Raw genomic sequence first — 22,626 nt, forward strand, 5'->3', positions numbered from 1 at the left:
CAGTGGAATCTCAGTTTGCGAGCATAATTCGTTCCGGAAACGTGCTCGTAGTCCAAAGCACTCGTATATCAAAGTGAATTTCCCCATAAGAAATAATGGAAACTCAGATGATTTGTTCCACAACCCAAAACTATTCATATAAAAATGATTAATACAAAATATAAAGTAAAAATACATAAAACAAATTAACTTGCACTTTACCTTTGAAAAGAATCATGGCTGGTGTGAGTGAGTTTCTAAACTCTTGTGGGATTGCACCCAACGGGACGACACGCGGAAGAGCGTCCCAAAGCAATCGCAGTCTCCCAGCGCTGTAGCAGTTCTCCGTAAAAGCGAATCCGAAAAGATCGCGGACATGCTATAACCGCCTGCCGTCAATGGGTGATACAAGGAACAAGGAACATTATAAATGTGCAGGGCCCTGCCTGACTGCTGTGTCTGTGTATAAATAACCGCGCTGTTGCTGTTTCAAGCTGAATAAAGCTTGTGTTGCTAAAGTACTGAGACTCAGCTTCGTGTTTTAGGGTTCAAGACGGGGACTCGCATGTCACAGCACACACGCGTGCGCTGCACACACACACACACACACACACACGCGCACACACACACAGTCACAATGCTAATGCTGTAGTAAACACTATACGCTCGTACGGATGTTGACTATATGAGTGAGGCACGCCGACTCAGACGGAGAATAGGAGACGATTGCCCACAATCCCGCAGTGAGAGAGAGAGAGAAGAACCATCAGCTCAGTTGTGATCACATGACGCTCAGCAGACAAAGTTTATACAGTACATACTACTCGTACTGCAAGACCTTGCTCGTTTATCAAGTAAAACTTTATTAAAAATTTTTGCTCGTCTTGCAAAACACTTGTAAACCAAGTTACTCGCAAACCGAGGTTCCACTGTATTTTTTTGGTATATTCTTGTCAGAAATGTTGCTGAGAGTATTTATAAAACTTTGAACTGAAGTCATTTCCATTTGCATATACCTGTAGAATGATCAATTTCAGAATGTCGCTAAGCAAGGACAGCTGGAATATGACTTCAAAATTTAAACACATTGTGTGTGTGTGTATATGTATATAGAATCATAACGTTTCTTTAGTTTGTTTCAAAGTTGCTTTCAGTTTATACTGCATTTAATACAGAATGTTTAATTATTTTATAGCATCATACATTATAGCAGGAGACTGGGCATCCCAGTCAGATCAGAAGAAATTGCATTACTCGAATAGGAGGCCAGTGCATTAGCCATCGGGGCAAGGAAATAAATTTGTACCTAGCTGGTATGATTTAAGGGACAGATGGAGAAAAGCCAAGGACTGGGAGTGTCTCCATCCCCCATACACTAAGTGGCATTGGTCCTAGTATGGTAACCCAAACGGGGCACCCACAGGGGTGCTTGCGACTTGGTGTCCAGAAGTGCAGCCCTGGGGACTGATAGAGGGCACTGTCAGAGGAGGAGCGCCCTACTTTTCTTATGGCTTAGAAGTGCATCTGCGACAACACTAGAAGCATTCCCTGACAGTTGAGTCAGAGTCGGGAGGCAGCAGGCAACACTCAGTCGAGGTAGAGAATAGGAAGACTGGTTTATTTGTCTTGTTATTGTGGCTGATAAATCCTTAATTTTATTCCAATAATGTGTGGTGTATTACTATGGGTATCAGCAAGAGTGAAAGGAAAGGTCTACAGGATGGTAATGAGACCAGCTGTAATATGAGCTGGAGATGGTGGCACTGACCAGAAAGCAGGAGACAGAGCTGGACAGATGCTAAGATTTCAATTGGGTGTGATGAGGATGGATAGGATTAGAAATGAGGACATTAGAGGGTCACCTCAGGTTGGATGTTTGGGAGACAAAGTCAGAGAGGTGAGATTGCGTTGGTTTGGACATGTGCAGAAGAGAGATACTGGGTATATTGGGGAAAGAATGTTAAGGATAGAGCTGCCAGGGAAGAGGAAAAGAGGAAGGACTAAGAAGGTTTATGGATGTAGTGAGAGAGGACATGCAGGTGATGGGGGTAACAGAACAAGATGACGAGGACAGGAAGTTATGGAAAAAGATGATACGCTGTGGCGACCCCGAACGAGAGCAGCCGAAAGGAGAAGAAGAAGAAGAATGTGTGGTGTATTATTGTGAGTGGGGTTTGGGGCTCAGTAGCATCTCTGTGTCAAACATATACCTATTGTTACAACCCATTGGTGTTTTGCAGCTTTGTGATATTGATGCAGCACAAGACTCTTGGAAATTTATATTCTTCAGCTTAATTCTTACTAAAACTAGCTAGAATGCAATCATTATCATAAACAGATTTCATGATTTACACATGGAGCTTTAATACCTGACATGCATGCCACAACTTTTCGAATGCCTCGTTCCTTCATAGCTTCCACTATATTTTTTGTACCCTCCGTCATCATTGTTGTTGGACCTAGAAACAAACACAAGGAAAAATAAAAAAGATTGTTAAATTATGTGCTTGTGAGCTAGAAATGTTCAAGTTGTACTGAGATCAAGTTTGCAGGTCTTAAAAATTGGGCCATTTTGTTTCCAGACTGACTTTGTGCTTAGTTTTGTCCTTAACATTTAAGTGTAATTACAAGTATCCACTTACAATGAAAAATTAAACTAGTATCTCTCTTGTTCGTTACTAATTGTTTAGGAGAATTATTTGATATCATTTTTTGATGAGCCCAGAGTATTATTATTCTTTATTTTTTAAAGTATCATACAAGATCTGAAGCTACAAGATAAACTGACAGATTTTATAACCGTTATCAAACAGAATTTCAATGCAAAAGAAATAGAAGTAATACACAACGGAAACATTGGTAAAGTAAGCTAGGCATTGTCAGAATCAAAACAAATACGTTTTTAACAATAAAGTTTTAAGATTACTGTTGTGAAACTGAAATAAAAACAAATTAAAAGGGTGCAAGAAACTTAGTTTGATCACAAATTTAGATGGTACAAAGCTTTCTAATCCATTGAGATACAATGTTTTGAATAGTTTAAAAGAAAAAAAAAATGGTATAATATTATAAAAATCTTAATATGAAGTCAAATTTTACATTTTTTATTACTAAGAGAACACTACTTTAATGGCATTTAAAACAACTTAAAACTAGGAACTACTGACATACTGTTACCTAAACGTAGGACTTTAAGAAAAGATTTAAACATTCCAGTTAGTAAGGATATGTGCATACATGTAAATAATACATAAGTTTTAAATTTTATATTGCAAATATTAAGAACAATTGTATTTGCTTTTTCAATATTTTATCAAGTAACACATTGTTCTGAGATAAAATGAATACTGTACATGTTTAAATGGATAGCACAGTGGCAAAGGAGTTAGTGTTACTACGTTACTGGTACAAGTGGCTGGTGTAGAATCCTGGACTAATTTCTGCCTGTGTGGAGTGTCCATATTCTGTCAAGTATTTATAACATTACAGTTTACTTCCATATCCTAAACAGTTCCTGCCTTGCAGCCAGTTTTGTTGGGATAGGCCTAAATCTAGCAATTTGAAAAAAAAAATTGAAACAAATTTATTAGTAAAACTGAATAATAAGAAAAACGTCAATTGTCCTAAACTTAATGCTAAAATAGATTTTTAAAAGCATGTATTGATATTAATCTTTTGTATTAAATACATTTTGAAATACAGATTATATGTTATGATTACAACATAGCAGTTGAATTTAAGTGCATTATATATGCCAGTTCTGAATGAATCATACAAAATAAACAATACTCCTGCCCTTTCTTAGTGAAGCCAATCTACCAATATATATACTTGTTATATATCACAAGTTCATAATGTGTTACTGTTTAATTGTCCAATCACACCACAATATGTCCCAGTTCAGACTTTTCAACTGCAATAATGCAGGTGGCAAGTCATGAGCCTGCTGGAACTTATTGTATTGTGATTCCACTACAAAACGGTTACAGACTCCTTTCTATATAACATGTCAGAGTTCTAATCACCTAGTGATACTGAATGACAGTCAAAACTTTAGTCAATCGTTTGAATGAAGGATAGATGATTAGGATAATTTATTGATCTCAGCAGGAAATTGCAGTTTTACAGCAAGTCCAATTCAATTTAAATTAACATTTAGATTATGTCAATGCAGTGTCACGTGAACTATCACTCTAATGTATAACACATATACTATAGTTTTGAACTCCACATATAACATAGCACCAGACAAAACAGCAATTTTCAGTGACCTACTGGAGGGTTTTTTTTTGGTTTAACTATACACCACAACTAAATTAAAAGACCACTGTTTTTTTAAACAGTGGATAAAAAGCTATCATTAAGGCTCAACCCAATACAACATGATAAGGTCATATATACCGATTTCCTTATAAGGTGCACACAAATGTACTCTCTTTAAAATTAGTGGTTTTTGATGAAGTCCCTGAAATAGTCAATATAAAATCAACCATAAGCCTTTGAACTGTTCATTCATTTTCAGGAATGTAGAATAAATAACATGTTATTTTGGGGCTACAGTATGCATCCACTCATATACAGGTGTCAATTTAGCATACTTACCTTTTTATTCATTATGTGGATAAGTTAGTGAAAGTACAAAAATAGTACTTACATTTGTGAGTGTCGGGTCTAAAAAGGTTTCATAGAAACTGAAATGTTATTTTTTTTCCCTACCTAAACTATGTCATATTTTACAAACCCTAGTAACAATAAGCACAGATGGTATATAATCGACACACATATACATGAGGGGCTTTCAGAAAGTCACGAGCCATCAGTCCTCCTCAAGCAATGGTGTTCACATCGATTTTCCTGAACAGCACCATTATTTTTGATTTAAAAAAAAAAAATCAACCCAGCAGGAAGTCATGGAGCTGAATTTTTCCAAAATTTTGTTCTCAGATTATTTTTTTCTTAAAGCATCAGGACTTTCTGAATACCCCTAATTTCTATACACATATTTAAATATTTGGTGTTCACAGAAACCTTTCGTTACCATACATGTGTATTTTTTTTTCCCTTCAAGAAAAAATATTAAAGTAAATTTGAGACAACACAGTTATTCTTTAGATTATACTGCCCTCTCATGGACATATTTTGAATTACAGACAAGTCTTAAATATCTCATAGATATCGAAGGTTAACTAATAACTAAAATCCTTATTCTGACTCACTCAGATCATTCCTGGTTCCTAAAATGATAATGACAGCATCTTGGCCTTCCATGGCATTTTTTACATCTTGCTTATTTAACACATCTCCAACCACAACTCTTGAGGCTTTGTGGTCAGAAGGAAGCTTGGCCGGATCACGAACTAACACAGTGACATTGTAGCCTAAAAACAAGAAAAAAGAAAAAAATTAAGATCTTAATAGATTTGAACCAATACAACTAACAAATGTAATTAAATAATAACTGTGTATGCAATATTATGTAAAACAAGAACTTCCATTCTAATAGCATGTTTATATGTTAGTTGATGAGCATTTCAGTACTCCTTGCATTCTCCTTCAAGGTATATTCATTTCCCAGTCTTCATTTCTAGTTTTCCTTTCACTGCTTGCAACATCTGCAGCTCCATATTACAACATAACTGGGCCTTCTTTATTAATGTTCATATTTTTATGAGACATTTGGAGAACATTACAATCCCAAATCAGAAAAAGTTGGTACAGTATTGAAAATGCAAAAACAAAAACACACATTTGTTGAGAAACTGGAGATCCTCTGCCCATCTTAGCTCATCAAACACTCAGCCTTTTGTGGAAACTGCTTTTGTACCAAATCATGATTACAATCACTTGTTTGACATCACCTTTTTGAAATTAATCGCATCGTTATATAATTATTTTACCTCATTTACTGACCCTAATTTTTCACATACCAACTTTTTCTTGAATGAGTTGCAGGTCTGTAATGCAGGAATGGATGTATATTAACAAGTAAAATGAAGTTTACCAGAGAAAACATGAAATATTTTTGGATCATACTGTCTGAAATTAAATAAAAGTCAAAGTAAATTTAAGAATCACTTTTTTTTATTTGCATTTTCCATGCCATCCCAACTTTTTCTGATTTGGGGTTGTATAATGGTAGCATATCATTATAAAAACATACCTATGAAAATAAGTAACATCATTGAAATTCTTAAATCAATTTCAATGCTGTATGATGACTCAAGGTGATGACTCTGTCTGTTCGTTTCATTGAGAGCAGACATTTGGCTCTTGTCATATCAAAGCAGTTCTTCCTATCCATGAGTAAACCATCTAACCTAATTCAATAAAATCCACCTTAATAAAAGGATAAGTGTCTGTTTATCTGTCTATTTGTCTGCCTCTTTGTTATGTCTGTCATTCCAACAGATGCTGCATCACAAACATTAACAATTCTTTGGTGAATCCCACACCAAATGACATGTAACAGAGATATATGCTTTGCATTAGTCATTCCAGCAGACAGTGCTTCACAACTATTTGTAGTAATGCAGTATTACTACAAATGACAAATACAATGCATTTTATTAACATGTGCATTACAAAGTAAATTCCAATACAGGATGTGCAGCAAACATTATCACTGAGCTCTACATTGATTACTTAGATTTCAACTTGTCTTGGGTGTAAAACAGCTAGTAAAATATCCAGGCTGGACTGACATGTCATTTTTGTGGTTCAAGCTAGGGAGATGTGATACATGCCTAATGTATTTAATTTGCATTTTAATGTCCTGAGGGGAAAAAAATATATTATATATTATATATATATTATATATATACACACACACACACACACAGTATCTCACAAAAGTGAGTACACCCCTCAAATTTTTGTAAATATTTTATTATATCTTTTCATGGGACAACACTGAAGATATGACACTTTGATACAATGTAAAGTAGTCCGTGTACAGCTTGTGTAACAGTGTAAATTTGCTGTCCCCTCAAAATAACTCAACACACTGCCACTAATGTCTAAAACACTGGCAACAAAAATGAGTACACCCCTTGCGTGCTGCAGAGGGGGGGGGGGGGGCTGGGGAGGCTCACGTGCTGCTGAGAGAGAGAGAGAGAGAGAAGGGGGGGGGGCTGGGGAGGCTCACGTGCTGCTGAGAGAGAGAGAGAGAGAGAGAGGGGGGGGGGCTCGGGTGCTGCTGAGAGAGAGAGGGGGGGGGCTGGGGAGGCTCGTGTGCTGCTGAGAGAGAGGGGGGGGGGGGGCTGGGAAGGCTCGTGTGCTGCTGAGAGAGAGAGCCTGCACATGCACTGCACACGCCATGCAGCTGAGCAGGGAGCCTGGGTGTTTATGTCAGTGTTATTCAATGTTTTTACTATTACACTGTGCATTCTATGGTGTAATTATTAACTATATTTGTGCTTAAAAATCTTTAAAAAAATATATTTACATACAGTTCGTATGGTCTGGAATGGATTAATTGTATTTACATGCAATCCTATGGGGGAAATTGCTTCGGTTCACGACCAAATCGGTTTACGACCAGAGGTTTGGAACGAATTATGGTCGTGAACCTAGGTTCCACTGTATATTGAGTCTAGAAAACATGATCAGCAAGGCTGCAACAAAATGATGAAAGAATGGGCACATTTTTTTCTCACAAGCTGGGTGGGTGTTAGTTAGTTAATTAGTTACTCGAAGGATTTCAAGATTTAATATGCACAAGCGGTAACACTGCAAAAGCAGCCCAAACCAGAAAAGACTGCTGGCAAAAAGTGGCTGACAAATTAAACGCGTGTGCATTGTACTTACTGAAAGCGGTGTTACGGATTTTGCAAATGTTCATTTTTCCCTCTGCTTAAAAAACATTAAAAAAGCAGCGTGATTATGCGGCGTATACTACGCCGCGGGTTGGTATGCAGCGTGTAAAACAGTTTGTCGCGGATAATTTGCCTTTTACTTTAACACAAAGACAATTTCCTGTTAGATTTGCCTTTGCGATGACAATTGATAAGGCACAGGGCCAAACTTTCAAAAAGATGTGCATGTATCTGCCAAAACCAGTTTTCAGTCACGGACAGTTGTATGTTGCTCTCTCCAGAGTTCCATCTTTTCATTCACTTACTGGTATGCCTGCAGAAACACGTGCAGCGAGCGAGAGCGAGCGAGCGCCACACACACGCAACAGGCGCGGAGTGAGAGAGCGCTGGACGCATAAGAATAATAATACTTCATTACATTGATATACCGGTGTTTTCAGTATTCAAAGCGCTATCCACACAGGGAGAAACCGGGAAGCGAACCCAAAATCTTCCACAGTCTCCTTACTGCAAAACAGCAGCACTACCATTGCGCTACAAGGCAGTTAAAGAATGCACCGGCCTCGATTTTGTTTTCACTTCTGTTTACTGCGATCGGATCGTAGCGTGCATTGTTGCAATGTTACTTTTCTTGGTGGCTTATTACATTACGGATGTTTCACATGTTAATTTTTTTCCCTGTGCTTAAAAGACATTAAAAAAGTGTTTCTCAACTGTGACTCTGGAACAACTCAGTACGCAAACTATATTAAGCGTCAACAACGAAGACTCGCTACACCTTAATGAACAAGTGCTGAAACTTATCCCTACCGACGAAGTAACTTTCACCAGTGTGACCTCCATCGTCACAGACGATCCCGCTTTCAGTCACGGACAATTGTATGTTGCTCTCTCCAGAGGTCCATCTTTTCATTCACTCACAGTGGTATCCACAAACCCACCCCATTTGGACAACTGTGTCGTTCAGCAAGTGTTCACAAATCAATACATAATTATGCGGCGTATGTTACGCCACGGGTTGACTAGTATATATATGTTACATAGTTTACTGCCAAATAGTGCAAAGAGTAGGCGACACGTGTGTCACCCTTATTTGGGCTCATCAGGCGTACACACTCCATTGTACCTCTCACGGGGATCGAACCTCGGACGTCAGTGGAGAAGCTGACTTGCAGATCAACCACATGCGTTACCTGGTAGGTAACCACCCAAACAATCAGATTGTGTTTCAGACTACGAATGCTATCAATGTAATTACTCTGATCTCCAGGCTGTCAAATAAACGAACCACACGCCGTGGTGCAAATTAAAGGGGGCTTTGACTCTGTTCCGAGGTTCGATCTATAATCTGTAATTGTATTTTGTACACACCAAGTATCAAATCAGCAGTAAACTCAGAGTTTCTCCTAACTGGACAGTCATGTGAACAAAAAAAAAAAAAAAACAAAAAACTGAAAGCTGTTATGTTAGAAGGGGAAACAGAGAACATTACCATAGCATGTGAATGCAGGTGACATGGGTCAGAGCAAATAATGAACCTGTTAATCAAAACTCGACTTTTAACGGGATTCCAACAGACTGCATATCTCAATATAAACGACACCCTCCAAATACCACCTACATTTTGCCTTCTCATATTTGTTACAAAAGCTCCATCACATTAAGTCAAAGACGGCAAGTGCTATTTGGATCATAAACTATTTTTCTAGGTCTAGCTTGGCAAACCTAGGTCCTAAATGCCTACAAGTGGCAATGTTTTTTTCTTATTGCAGGGTCATTGCATGTCAAATCAACTGATTTTCCAGAAATCCCACATGCACTTCGGTCTACAAAAATTCTGGAATAAAAAAATACTAGGTGTACCTATGTTATCCAGGAGACACCCTGTAAAACTATTTTGATGCAATATCAACACTTTCCAAGACACAACCAATTTTGTGAGGGGCCAGGGGTGTCATTTTTGACGCAGCTTTATTTCATAAGACCATATCTCAAGAACTAAACCACCTAGAATGCTCACATTTTGCAGACTGGTACCTTTATAGGTGTAGTAGTGCTGGGCGGTATACCGGTTCAAACCGAAAACAGCTTATTTTTGTTATGATATGGATTTTTCTTATACCGCAACACCGGTTTAAATAGCCTAAACAACGTTTGGAACGTGGCACTGCTGGAAACTGTTTAAGGGGGACCTTTTCACTGCTACACCGCTAAACACGCATGCAATGGGGTACATGTGTTAGTGGAGGTATTGAGCGGTGAAAATGGACAGAACATTCTGAAACTGAAGCTGTAGAAGACGATAAAGTTGAACATGATGACATAGAAGAACTTTTGCCGAAAAAAGGAGCCATGTCTGTTGTCTGGAGATACTTTGGTTTTAAAAGGTCGGATGTGGACCATTGTTATGTTCTAATGTGCGAGTACTGTTTCTGTACTACTGGATAATAAAACAAGTACAACTTGGCTGCAGAATTTTTTTTTCAATACTGTGTAATGTACCTAGGTACTGTGCAATAGTGTGACGATGCTGGTCCCCTACAGACTCCCTCTTCCCACATGGGAGTCTGTTGAACCAACACCATCGATAGTTATGACCGAGATGAGCTGACAAATCTCACTGAAACCAGGGGATGGTGGACAGTGCTCAAGTGCTTTTATTAAAAACAGTCAAAAGTAAAACCAAAAGTGTCCATTGTGCAATAGCAAATCCATAAAACCAGTGAAACATGGGGATAAAATCCATAATAAATAAATCCGTTAAAATAGAGGTTAAAAAGCAGTATAACTCCTCACCCGATTGCAGGCCACCACCTTCTGTCTCCCCGGCTCACCCATCACTGTCTTTGCTGGCGGAGCCTCTGCAACACGAACTTCTTTCTGCCGCCACACTGCGCAGCCAGACCATCCGAGGTCGGCACACCTCTCACCTTCCTTTGCGCTCACTCAGTCGCTCCTCGGATCTATTGGGAGGTCTTATATCTCGCTCGCCACACTCTACACGCTTAGTCAGTGGGGTGAACCAGACCCTAGAGCACCTCAGCCTGCGTTCCCCCACGGAGCCCTAGCTCGTGCTGCCTTCTCTTCCCTGGTGTCTGGATCATCTCCCATGACTGCCTTTTCCCTTCTTTAACCTCCTTCTGTTCTGTCTTTTCTTTTTTCTTCCCCTTATCCTGCCAACCCATAAATATACGTCTCCATGGCCGCAGCACCTTAATTGAAGCAATTGAAAACAATTGCACCCGCACAAGCAGGTGCGACTCGCCCCAATCACCTCATCAACTCCTTGTGGTCGTGCAATTGTGCCCACGGCGAACTGCATTTAAAAACTGCCCATATATTTTTTTGAAGCCGCGGACCCGCTATACCACAAAGAGCATTATAAATGCAAGTTGCAGTTTTATTATTTATGTATATAGCTTAGCTTGAAGCAAGGTCCATATTAATGCAATTTGCCTTAATGATGGTTCAGTTGGTAAAGATGTCAACACCAAGTTGCACTTGTTTTATTTTATTTTTATTTGGTGAATACTGTGTAATGTACCTGGGCTTGAAGCCTTGAAGTAATTGCATTATTACTAGAAGTTGCTCTATTATTTATTAGTTTAAATGTTATGCAGTTTAATGAGGGTAAAGTTGTTTAAAAAGTCACTTTAATGTGTCAGTGGACAGAGACTGTTAACATTAACAGAAAGTGTAATTGGTTTACAAAAAATATTTACTATTTATTCCTTTTCTAAGACATGTTCAGTACAATACAACTTTTGACAAACACCTCTGGATATTTTACTTTATTTTAAGTCTAAATGCCTTTTTGGATGGTTGAAAATATGTTGTCAAAAGTGTAGTTTAAGTTGTTTGCAAAATTTGTTCAATAAAAAGGTTCTATATTTTGACTGCATCTGTCATGCAACGTGATTCCTTCTCTTCATTAGTGCCACCCCCTTGAAAACTATCACTTTATGGCGCCATGCAAACCTGTATTAATACTTGTGTGCACATTAAAATGTTTTTTTTGTACAATGTACAACTCTCATGACAGTGGAATAGGTTATTCTTAGCCAGTCTACTGCAGAAATTGCAGTGGAAAATGTGGTTAACATCCACTCATGCATGGGAAAAAAATACCGTCGAATACCGTGAAACTGGTATAATTTTGAAAAATACCGTGATATAGAATTTTGGTTATACCGCCCAGCACTAAGGTGTAGTATACAACAAAATCAAAATGTCTGGTCCAGATGACACCATTTGGTATAAGAAGAGCTTCAAAAACTGGAAAGAAAATTGTCTTTGCTATTTTTAGACTTTCAGAAAGCAAACTTCTCACTGATACAGCCCGCTGAATTTTTTTCCATTTTCAGATAACTACACAGGGCTTTTCAAAAGGTTACAAGCAAACAAGAAACTACAGCAGGGATTGACCAGAAGGCCTCTCAAATGAGAAAAAAATCATTTTGGGTCTAATTTTCAGACCAGCTTAATGCACTGTGGGAATGTCCAGACCTAAATAAATTATTTTTCCTGTATCCTACATGGTCCTTCTTTGTTGTATTTTTCTTATGTGAATCTTTTGTTTTTATTTTCCATTCTAAACATGGGTTAAATTCACCATTTGTCAGTAATGATAATCATCAAGTTTTTCATCACTAACCTGGGTATACGATTTATGGAAAAAAAATAAATCACCAAAGGCATTTAAGCACAACACATGAACAACAGCTGATTGATTTATCATTAAATACAAGACTAGTTATAATGAAATGTTAACAACTTGGTATTGCAGCAGCAGTAATGTGACCTATTTCATTTCTGTTTCAATCAAAGTACAGTGTAGGGCATCTTTGTCTTTGAGATCAAGGTGGTACTGCCTCCCACTGACCATTGTAGATGCACTAAGCAGTAAAATGACACACTGTAATGGCACCCAACAAATACTGTCAATAGATGGCTAATGGAAAGACTGTGCAGGATAGTATGGATGCATGAAACATATCAGGATGTCTGATTCTGCTTCACTCTTGTCACTAATCACACCAGTCCAACATTTTTCATCAAACATGCACCCAACATATACTCTAATAGATCACTGGTCTAATGTGAGGGTCGCATCTGATCCATCAGGAGTGTGATCATGAGAGGGCAGGATCTCAGCTGCTGCTTCAGTGGTGAATATTCAGACAGTCAATTGACTGTCTTCCCCAGACACCCGGTACTCTTTTGGCCATGGAGAATCACATTCTCTGTTCAGCAACATGAGATAGGACATCATCATTTGATATGCAAAAAAGTTTGACAATTTTGATAACTTACTGATTGAAATCTCAATGATTACCATTACTGACACATGGTGCATTCAGCCTATGTTTAGGATGGAAAATAAACACGAAAGATTTGCCTAAGAATTGCAAAGTTTGTGTTTTGAGAAAGGGATGACAATGTGGAGTAAATGAAGAATATTTTTAAAATTATCTGCACATTCCCACATGCTGTTGGAATGCTCTGAAAATGAAATCCAAAATGTTTTTTTGGATTGGAGAGGTCTGCTGTTCAAACCCTGATACAGTTACTTTTCTGTGTATTGCTTTTTCAGAAAGTCTATATAGTTATTTGAAAAAAAAGTATTTATTGGTTACAAATATGCGGTTCGGAGGCCTAAACATAGCTATGCCAAAAACTCAAGGGGCTGCTTTGACCATGCAAGGTCAACTGGACCAAATGTTTTCATTTCGTCACATACTGTAACAATTAATGTAAAAGCGTGAAAAGTCTGTGCCTGCTCGGTGGTTTAGTTCTTGAGCTATGGACTTGTGAAATTTGATTAATAAAAATGAGGCTGGATAAAATCGACACCCTCCCCACCCCTTGGTAAACTGGCTGTACTTTATGATCTTACATCAAAACTAATTTTAAAGGGGGACTCCTGACTAACATGGGTACACCTGGTAAATTTTCCAGAACTTTCTGAGTCCGAAGTGCGTGGGCCATTGGTTGATTTGACAACGAATGACCATGTAGGAACCTTTTTTGTGATTATTAGAACATATAATTTATAATTAAACGTATTGCTCCTTGTTCCCAATATATTGCAATATCAGAAATTCACAACAGTGTACATTTTACATCTCTGAGAAAATGAGAAAACTATCTTGTGAATTTGAGTGCTTTTCATCATCTCAATCCTATACATACTTCCCCATCCTCTAAACTTTATGTTGAAAGATATGATACACATTCATATGTACAAATAGTACCTAGTTAGCTGGATATTTTTGGCATTTTGTTTTATTTGTGCTTCACCTACTAGGCTGTTTGGTTAAGAACAGAGAGACAATTAAGAACTTAAAACTTATAAACAAAGAGAACAAAAATGAAGAAAGAAAAGAAAGACAAAATTGGCACATGCAGACTACCAACTTATGCTTGTATAGGTACTGTACATACCAGAAATTTACACTGAAGTAAAAACACCAGGGATACTAACTTATGAAAACAAAAATGGATCAATTCTATAACAGGACCAAACATTAGACAAATGGCCAATGAGGCACACCACAGCCAGGCTTTCCCACATATGTCTGATCTAAGTTGGGGTAACCGTAATTCTTGATTGAAATAAAAATCTGTAGCTACTGTGGCAAACAGTTACAGAATTAAAAACCAATTCTAATTGTTATCAGAGTATTCCATTTAACCAGAAGCACTTTATGTTTTGAATTGTAAAGATGGTATAGACATTTACTTATACTATGACCAATTATACTAAAAGTAGAGCCAGAATGATTATGCCATTTTCAAAGTTAAAGTTCAGGAGAGGATCTTAAACCATAATATAACCTAAGTGATAAAATTGGAAGCTGTGCTATATAGTTGTTTAAAACTGCTGCTTTCAACAAACCAACTTCCTTCACCTTATATTGAAAACTAGTGGGAATTAAGTTAAGGTCCTGTGAAGCTGCTTCTGGTCTTTGATGCAGTTTACTTATTGCCTGCTTTTCATGAAAGAAACCCAACCCCTCTGTTGAAGGAGATTAGAACTTATAGAATAAACACATCATAGATATCAAGCAACAGAAATACTTATCAGAACTGCCATTCTTTGAAGTTGCAAATCCCCTGGTCTAGAAAGTGTGACTCAGCAAAATGTATTAACACTGAAGTAAACAGGCTGGAAAAGAACGGTTAACCGAACTGTACAACCTTTGTGCCACTTGTTTAAGGTCACACAAGCTGACAGTCTAAGATATAATTAACCAATTTATGCTGTTTATTATCCTACAGCAATGGTGTTACAGATCATTAAAATGTACAAAAGGATAATCCACATTTGAGCTGCATAGTGTCGTTAGGGCTGTAGGGATTAGCACAGTGGTACCCAACCTTTTTTTTGGCCATGCCCCACCTAGGCCTCTCTAAAATCATGATGTCCCCCACTGTAACATATACCTTATTCTTATTATTACCTATTCAAAAAGTGAACTCCTACTCATAATGAAGAAGCCCATAATGTCATTAATTTGGTCTAAACAAGCTTCCAAAGAACATGGAAACAAAAGAGGGAAAGGGTAGTTGAAGTACTGACAAAGAAATCACTACGAAATTGTTAAAAAAAAATCTATATATATATATATATAATATGAAGTAATAGGAAAACAAAGCAAATACAGTTTTGAAACCATAATAAGAGATGTGATATTCAGAAATATAAAATAACTTTAATGACAGCTTTTTCTGTAATATTTTCATAATTTTATATTTTTGGTATATTGCAACATTTTATAAATCATTGTTACAATTCATATTATTCTAATGGCAAAAACAATTTCTAAGTAGAAAAACCCAAGCCGGTTGTAAAATCATAAATTAAAGGGTTCTTCACCATCCTTTCTATGTTAATATAAATACAGTAATCCCTCGCTACATCGCGCTTCGCCTTTCGCGGCTTCACTCCATCGCAGATTTTATATGTAAGCATATTTAAATATATATCGCGGATTTTTTGCTGGTTCGCGGATTTCTGCGGACAATGGGTCTTTTAATTTCTGGTACATGCTTCCTCAGTTCGTTTGCCCAGTTGATTTCATACAAGGGACGCTATTGGCAGATGGCTGAGAAGCTACCCAACTTACTTTTCTCTGTCTCTCTTTCGCTGACTTTCTCTGATCCTGACGTAGGGGGATTGAGCAGGGGGGCTGTTCGCACACCTAGACGATACGGACGCTCGTCTAAAAATGCTGAAAGATTATCTTCACGTTGCTATCTTTTGTGCAGCTGCTTCCTGAAACGACAAGCTGCACGGTGCTTCGCATACTTAAAAGCTCGAAGGGCACGTATTGATTTTTGCTTGAAAAACAAACTCTCTCTCTCTCTCTGTCTGCTCCTGACGTAAGGGGTGTGAGCTGCCGCCTTCAACAGCTTTGTGCCGTGGTGCTTCGCATACTTAAGCCAAACAGCCCTATTGATTTGTTTGCTTTTCTCTATCTATGTGACATTCTCTCCTCCTGACAAGCACTCCTTTGAAGAGGAAGATATGTTTGCATTCTTTTAATTGTGAGACGGAACTGTCATCTCTGTCTTGTCATGGAGCACAGTTTAAACTTTTGAAAAAGAGACAAATGTTTGTTTGCAATGTTTGAATAACGTTCCTGTCTCTCTACAACCTCCTGTGTTTCTGCGCAAATCTATGACCGAAGCATGACAATATAAAAATAACCATATAAACATATGGTTTCAACTTCGCGGATTTTCTTATTTTGCGGGTGGCTCTGGAACGCAACCCCCGCGATGGAGGAGGGATTACTGTATAAAAATGTCTCTGTAAAATTTTTTTTTAAAAATTGTTTATTTTTTCTATTATTTTTAACAGTGAATTTCTGTTTTTTCATTTTATAAATTGTTTAACGTACCTAAATTCTCAAATTGCACTCCACGTTAGGAATCACCGGATTAGCAGTTTGAAATGCAAGGCTACATTAGGTAGAGTATGCCATTCAGCCCAATAAGCTTGCCAATCTTATTCACATAAATTGCTCCAAAATAACATCAATTTGGCAAAAACTGAAAAATTAATCAATACTGATAACATACGAGAACCCCTAAAACAAGCTAACAGAGATAGTGCAGTCTAAGAAAAAAACAAAGAAAATGTTATGAAGTACTGTGCCAAACTCATGCAGGCAATGGGTGTGACAGAGCAAGATGCAGAGGACAGGAACATATGGAAAAAGATGATCTGCTGTGGCAACCCCTAACAGGAGCAGCCAAAAGATGAAGTAGAAGAAGAAAATGCACTTAAAAAAACAGATGCAGAGAACCTAGCGTGTTTGACTGCACAAAGGAGACAAATCAATTTATGATGCTTTCTTAGATAGCATAATACCAAAGCAATCCACTTATTTGGTCGGGCTCTTATGTGCTGGCCAAAATGCTTAAAACTAATTCAAGAAGAAGCACAATGTGTACTATCAATAAAACAGACATGGTTAATTTAGAATACAAGATAAACAGAAACTTGATACTAAAACATTCAGATCTCGTATTCAAAATAAATGCATCCATTATGCACTTCTGCTGAAGACGGTTTGTTGAAGTCTTTTTAACCTTGGTTAAACAAGCCCCCAAAATACCAGTGACAGCCTAATAAAATCAGATGTTTTTATGGCACAGCAGCTGCATAAGATATGCTGTGAAAAGTGCATGCATTTTTTCAACTAAAGAGTTTATGTTGCGTCTTAAGAGGCACTGTAATACCCCGGTGTTTTATAGAAATGCAATAATGGAAAAACTACAGAACCATCTCTTACAATTAAAACCCATCAAGGTTAAAAGAATTGCTCAAGGTCACAAAAAGACAGCTGTGGGATTTGAACAAGTAAGTTGTTTTGAAGTCCCAATTCCCTAGCCAGACTACCACACTGTACTACCTAATACACAAAACACCTAAAATACGCCCAGGACACAAGTTATTGATGATTTACACTTAATAATGCAATTAAAAAGCTTTTAACTAAAATATTAACAGGCTCAACTGGAAGTCATTTAGATTATAAAAAATGGTCTTCTTAGCTTGTGTTTTCATTATACATAATGTTTTTGTAAATTTAGATTTTCACTTTAAAACAGTAGCTAATCTTGCTTAGGTAGTTTTTTTGTTGAACAGAAACAAAACAAAAAAAAAAAAACTTAATTGCAGCTCTTAATATTGAATTATTTCCATATATGTGGACAAAAGACCATCAACGTAAGATTTACAGTAGATAGGATATGTTTTACCTCATTTACTTGCAAACATTTAACACTGAAAACCTCTAAGCAAAGATTCTCAGATATAACTGTACACAAATAGCTAAATGCACCTAATTTTCATGTTGTAAAAGCTGTAATGTTATGTGCAGAAGTTACTTTACTTAACTGTGATGCTTTGTATACAAACGTTTTTTCTTTTAAATAGTTTTTCACAGCTCCAGAGATCCAAGTTCAAATTCAATCACGGTCACTATGGAGTTTGCACCTCTGCCACAACACACCCAACCATTTTTTTTAACCTACTTTTTTCCATTACATTTCCATTACAGTAGGGTCTACTTACATTGAACAGGAATGGTGGATTTTATCCATCCATCCATCCATTCTCTTCCACTTATCCGTGGTCGGGTCACGGGGGCAGCAGCTTAAGCAGAGATGCCCAGACTTCCCTCTCCCCAGCCACTACTTCTAGCTCTTCCGGGGGAATCCCGAGGCATTCCCAGGCCAGCCGAGAGACATAGTCCCTCCAGCGTGTCCTGGGTCTTCCCCTGGGCCTCCTCCCGGTTAGACGTGCCAGGAACACCTCACCAGGGAGGCGTCCAGGAGGCATCCTGATCAGATGCCCGAGCCACCTCATCCGACTCCTCTCGATGCGGAGGAGCAGCGGCTCTACTCTGAGCCCCTCCCGGATGACTGAGCTTCTCACCCTGGTGGATTTTATGCCACCATTAAATAAAAGTTACCAGTAAGACAGAATTCAGTCCATGGGGTTTAGGTGTTACCCCTACGTTGACTTCTTGCAACAATCTACCACCTTTGCTTTGGTTCAGCTGGACTGTTAAATTACCTTCAAACTTGATTCATTCACTTAAGACTTGTAACAGTGGGACAGTCAATCAGGCCCATCACAAATCTTCTGACAGGTTATGCGCTCTCCCCCAGTGTACCAACTATGGAAAGTAAGCTAAAATAACTGAGATTTATTTTCTTGCCTGGAGTTCAAATGATCTGTGAAGGTTTATGCAAGTTTCTTCTGAGGATACTGGGTTCTTCTTAATTTAAACACAATTATTAGGCTAACTTTATGACACTGAATGACTCCAATGTAACTGAATATAGATATGCACCATATGACAGACTGGGAACATGTAAGGGGTTAATTCTTACCTATTGCCAGGTTCTACCTGGATGGATTCTAGGTATCTACCAACAGTATTCTGGAATAGAGGCTCAGAAATTGGATGAAAAATAAAATCTTAATAACTGATTTATTGAATACCAGTCTACTCAATGTCACAGTTATTCTGAAGGGTAGTCAAATACAAAACAAACAGTCATAGGACTTTAACATGCTAAAAAAAGGGAGCTTACTGAAAACCAAAAACATTTAAGAATGTAAATTTCACTTTAGTGAAACCTCAGGAAATCACACAACAAAAGCTTTTACAATATAGTACAATAGACCATACTGTACAATAATATACAATCAAGTACATTAACATATTTATTATGTGCACAAAAATGTGGAGTAAAGTGAACAGGAAACAGAATGGAATGAACAATTTAAACAAAATTTATTTTGAAACTAAACACATTGGGACAAATGAAGTAAACAAGCTGCATGGACAGACAGATTGGTACTGGGTGTCTTAATGACTCTGTTCAGGTCGACATTGCAGATCTAGGGGTTTGTGTGTGTTAATTTCTTTCTAAATGTTTTGAACAGTATAGAAACAGAATCTACACTTAACCTGATGGCAAATTTTTGACCCTTTTATTAAACGTCCATTTACAAGGTAGTAAAAAAATGTAAACGAAACACCTCCTGTGTATCATTTATATGCCAACGATGGTTAATCTCCATTTCTGGTGTAGCAGCTGTCCTTTAACTTCCATGTAAATGAAAGTTCGGTGGTGAAGTCAAAAATTCATTACCGAATTAAGTTCAGATTTCTGACTCTACAATGCTCAAAACGTCAAGGAAAGGTGATTTTAGCATGGCAACTGTGGAAAATAGAAATTAATTTTCATGATTTTTTTTTTTTTTTTGCATTGTGTAGATGCTCCTGGATGACTACAACCTGGCAAAGATAGAACACTTTAGAACAAGCTCTTTCTGAGATATCCACCCTTGGACCTATATATAACATTAACAAAAACGGACCGGTCTTTTTCAAACACCTTGCACCATGTTTATCCTGCTACAGGCTCCGGGTCTACTGTTTTTGGTCTAGTAGTTATCCCCACATCCTTCAAAAAGAGTTATACCTATGTCCAATAATAACTGATGTGAGTAGTGTTTAATTTAACCAGGACTTTTGCAGTTTTCTCTGTTTAGGTATTGGCCCAGGCCTACTAATTGGCAATTTTTTTGAATGAGTTAGTTTTCAGATACATAATTTATTTAAATACACATGGAGGTATGCGCGCACGCACACATACTCGCTCAAAGAAATGTATCAGTGAAGATACAGTAGTTTTAAGTTTGTTTTTCCCTACAAGAGCATATGGTGGATGATGAAAACAAAGTCATGAACATGCAAACACACGCACGCACATACACACCCAAAACAAATCTGTAAAGGAGGACAGATACACACACACACACACACTAATCCTATTATTGAAGGTGTTCATTTGATTCAAACCTCGGTTCATCTTACGCTACATTTATTTGCATAATAACGATCATATTTTAATTTACTTGGCTCTATATTATTGTACAGTACAATCAGATGTATTGTATTATAAAATATTCCGTTGAGCGAAGTCTAATTTAATATGGAAGTAGTGTATGAAGAATTCCGTATCTATTTTTGGCGCAGTGCACAATGGGCTAGACGCTATATATGAAATTCGCAGTACAGTATATGTAAATAAATATATTACTGTTATTATGAAATAATCCAATCAAAGTTACACTATAAAATACGCATCATGCGTCGACATAAATAAACGGTTACGTGTGACTTTTAGTTATACAAACAGAGTAACTGTTCGCCCGATTTTAGATGCGTGAACGCCTGGCTATGAATTGCTCGGCCGCTTCTCCTGCAAAACAAACCCTTATGATTTAATGTTAATGAAGGTCGTTCACCCGCTCCGTTGTACTTTCAAACTTTCTAACTTACTTCTAACTTTCTAATCAATTACTGACCTTGGAAAAAATAATCCGCTGTGAAATACAACCGTTATCATTTTAAAAATCTCTTTACTCGTACGGCTTGCAGCTTAGCCGGTAACACGCGAGCTCAGGCCCAAGACGCGCGCATTCGCGCGCTCACGTGCCACTCCACTTTCCGCTAGCCGCTTCTCACCTGCAGCTACTGCCTGTGGTAGAGTCACCAGTCCGGTCATGCCCGTCGCACCAAAAATGACAACATTCTTCACGCTGGCCGACATTCTATCGCGCACTCAGATCTTTCTGTTGAAAGGACACAAGTTTTGCAAAAGTACGCCGACTCTGGAAAAAGATGCAAAGTCACAGGTAAAAAAAAAAAATTCCAGCTCCTCACTCAAAGTCGTTCGCTGTCTTTATGCTTTCAGTATAACCTGCCCCTTTTGCTTTTTAGACACTTGCTAATTTCCGCAAGAAACTCCTCCCGAAACGAAAAAGCTCCTCCTGGAGTGGAGAGGAGACTACAAATTCACGAATTTCGACGCAAACGTCTACTCTGCTCTCTAGTGGTGCAAATTAATATTAGCGGAATCAAAAGTCCTTTATTGCATTGGGAATTGCATACCCAATTTTATTTTTAGCAAAATTGCTAGGTTGCAGTTATTTTAATTATAATAATAGTAAATAATTTACATAATTACCTTTCATAAGCTAGTTTTGTTGATTTGACTTTTGATTTAAAACACAATGTTTTTTTCCCTCTGGAACAATGAGCATATTATTCATGACCCACATAAATTAATAACCAAAAAAGAGATCTCTTTATATAAAATAAATAAAATGGAGACATGTTCATTTTGCTCATGCTTTTTAAAGAATTTTTTCCTGAGAAAAAATACCTTGGTATATCCTTATGATTTTCAGTGGAGATCTCAGCAAAGCCACCCAAATTCTCCAAGTGGTGTCTTGACTTTTTTTTTTTTTTTTTGCAGTTTGAAAGTATTTGCGTTGTGTGTACAGTAATATTTGGTGAAATGTGTGGGCACTTGTTTGTGGTAATGAAACACTTTACTGTAATTACAAAACTGTACTGCTTGTTTGTGAATATACTCTGATTTATATTGCTGTGCTGCAATGAGATCATACACATTCTAAAAGAAAAGGTAGGCATAGTGGTTAAGACTTTGGACTTCAAACCCTGAGGTTGTGGGTTCAGATTTCCACTGTTGACACTGTGTGACCAAGAGAAAGTCACTTTATCTGTCTGTGCTCCTACTGGAAAAACTAAATATCACTAAATGTCACTTTCCTGCTCCACTGACAGACTGAGGAGATTGTTCCTCCCTCACACTATGCGACTCTTCAATTTCACCTGGGGGTAAACGTTAACATTATTCAAAGTTATTGTCTGTCTGTATACCTGCATTGTTATCACTCTTTAATTTAATATTTTCTTTATCAGTATGCTGT

General features: G+C 37.6%; 1 protein-coding gene across 1 annotated transcript in view; it reads right to left on the bottom strand.

The window, feature by feature from the left end:
- blvrb (biliverdin reductase B) overlaps positions 1-21,675 on the bottom strand; it is a 34,322-nt gene extending 12,647 nt beyond the window's left edge. The window contains exons 1-3 of the mRNA XM_028796424.2: positions 21,356-21,675; positions 5,196-5,357; positions 2,349-2,438 (exon numbers count right to left, since the gene is read on the bottom strand). Of these exons, the coding sequence (XP_028652257.1) occupies positions 2,349-2,438; positions 5,196-5,357; positions 21,356-21,440 (337 nt within the window). The 5' untranslated portion in view covers positions 21,441-21,675. The remainder of the gene's footprint in view (positions 1-2,348; positions 2,439-5,195; positions 5,358-21,355) is intronic.
- Between the last annotated feature and the right edge of the window lie 951 nt (positions 21,676-22,626).

Source organism: Erpetoichthys calabaricus, chromosome 1 (genome assembly GCF_900747795.2).
Source record: "Erpetoichthys calabaricus chromosome 1, fErpCal1.3, whole genome shotgun sequence".
Classification (NCBI taxonomy): Eukaryota; Metazoa; Chordata; class Cladistia; order Polypteriformes; family Polypteridae; genus Erpetoichthys; species Erpetoichthys calabaricus.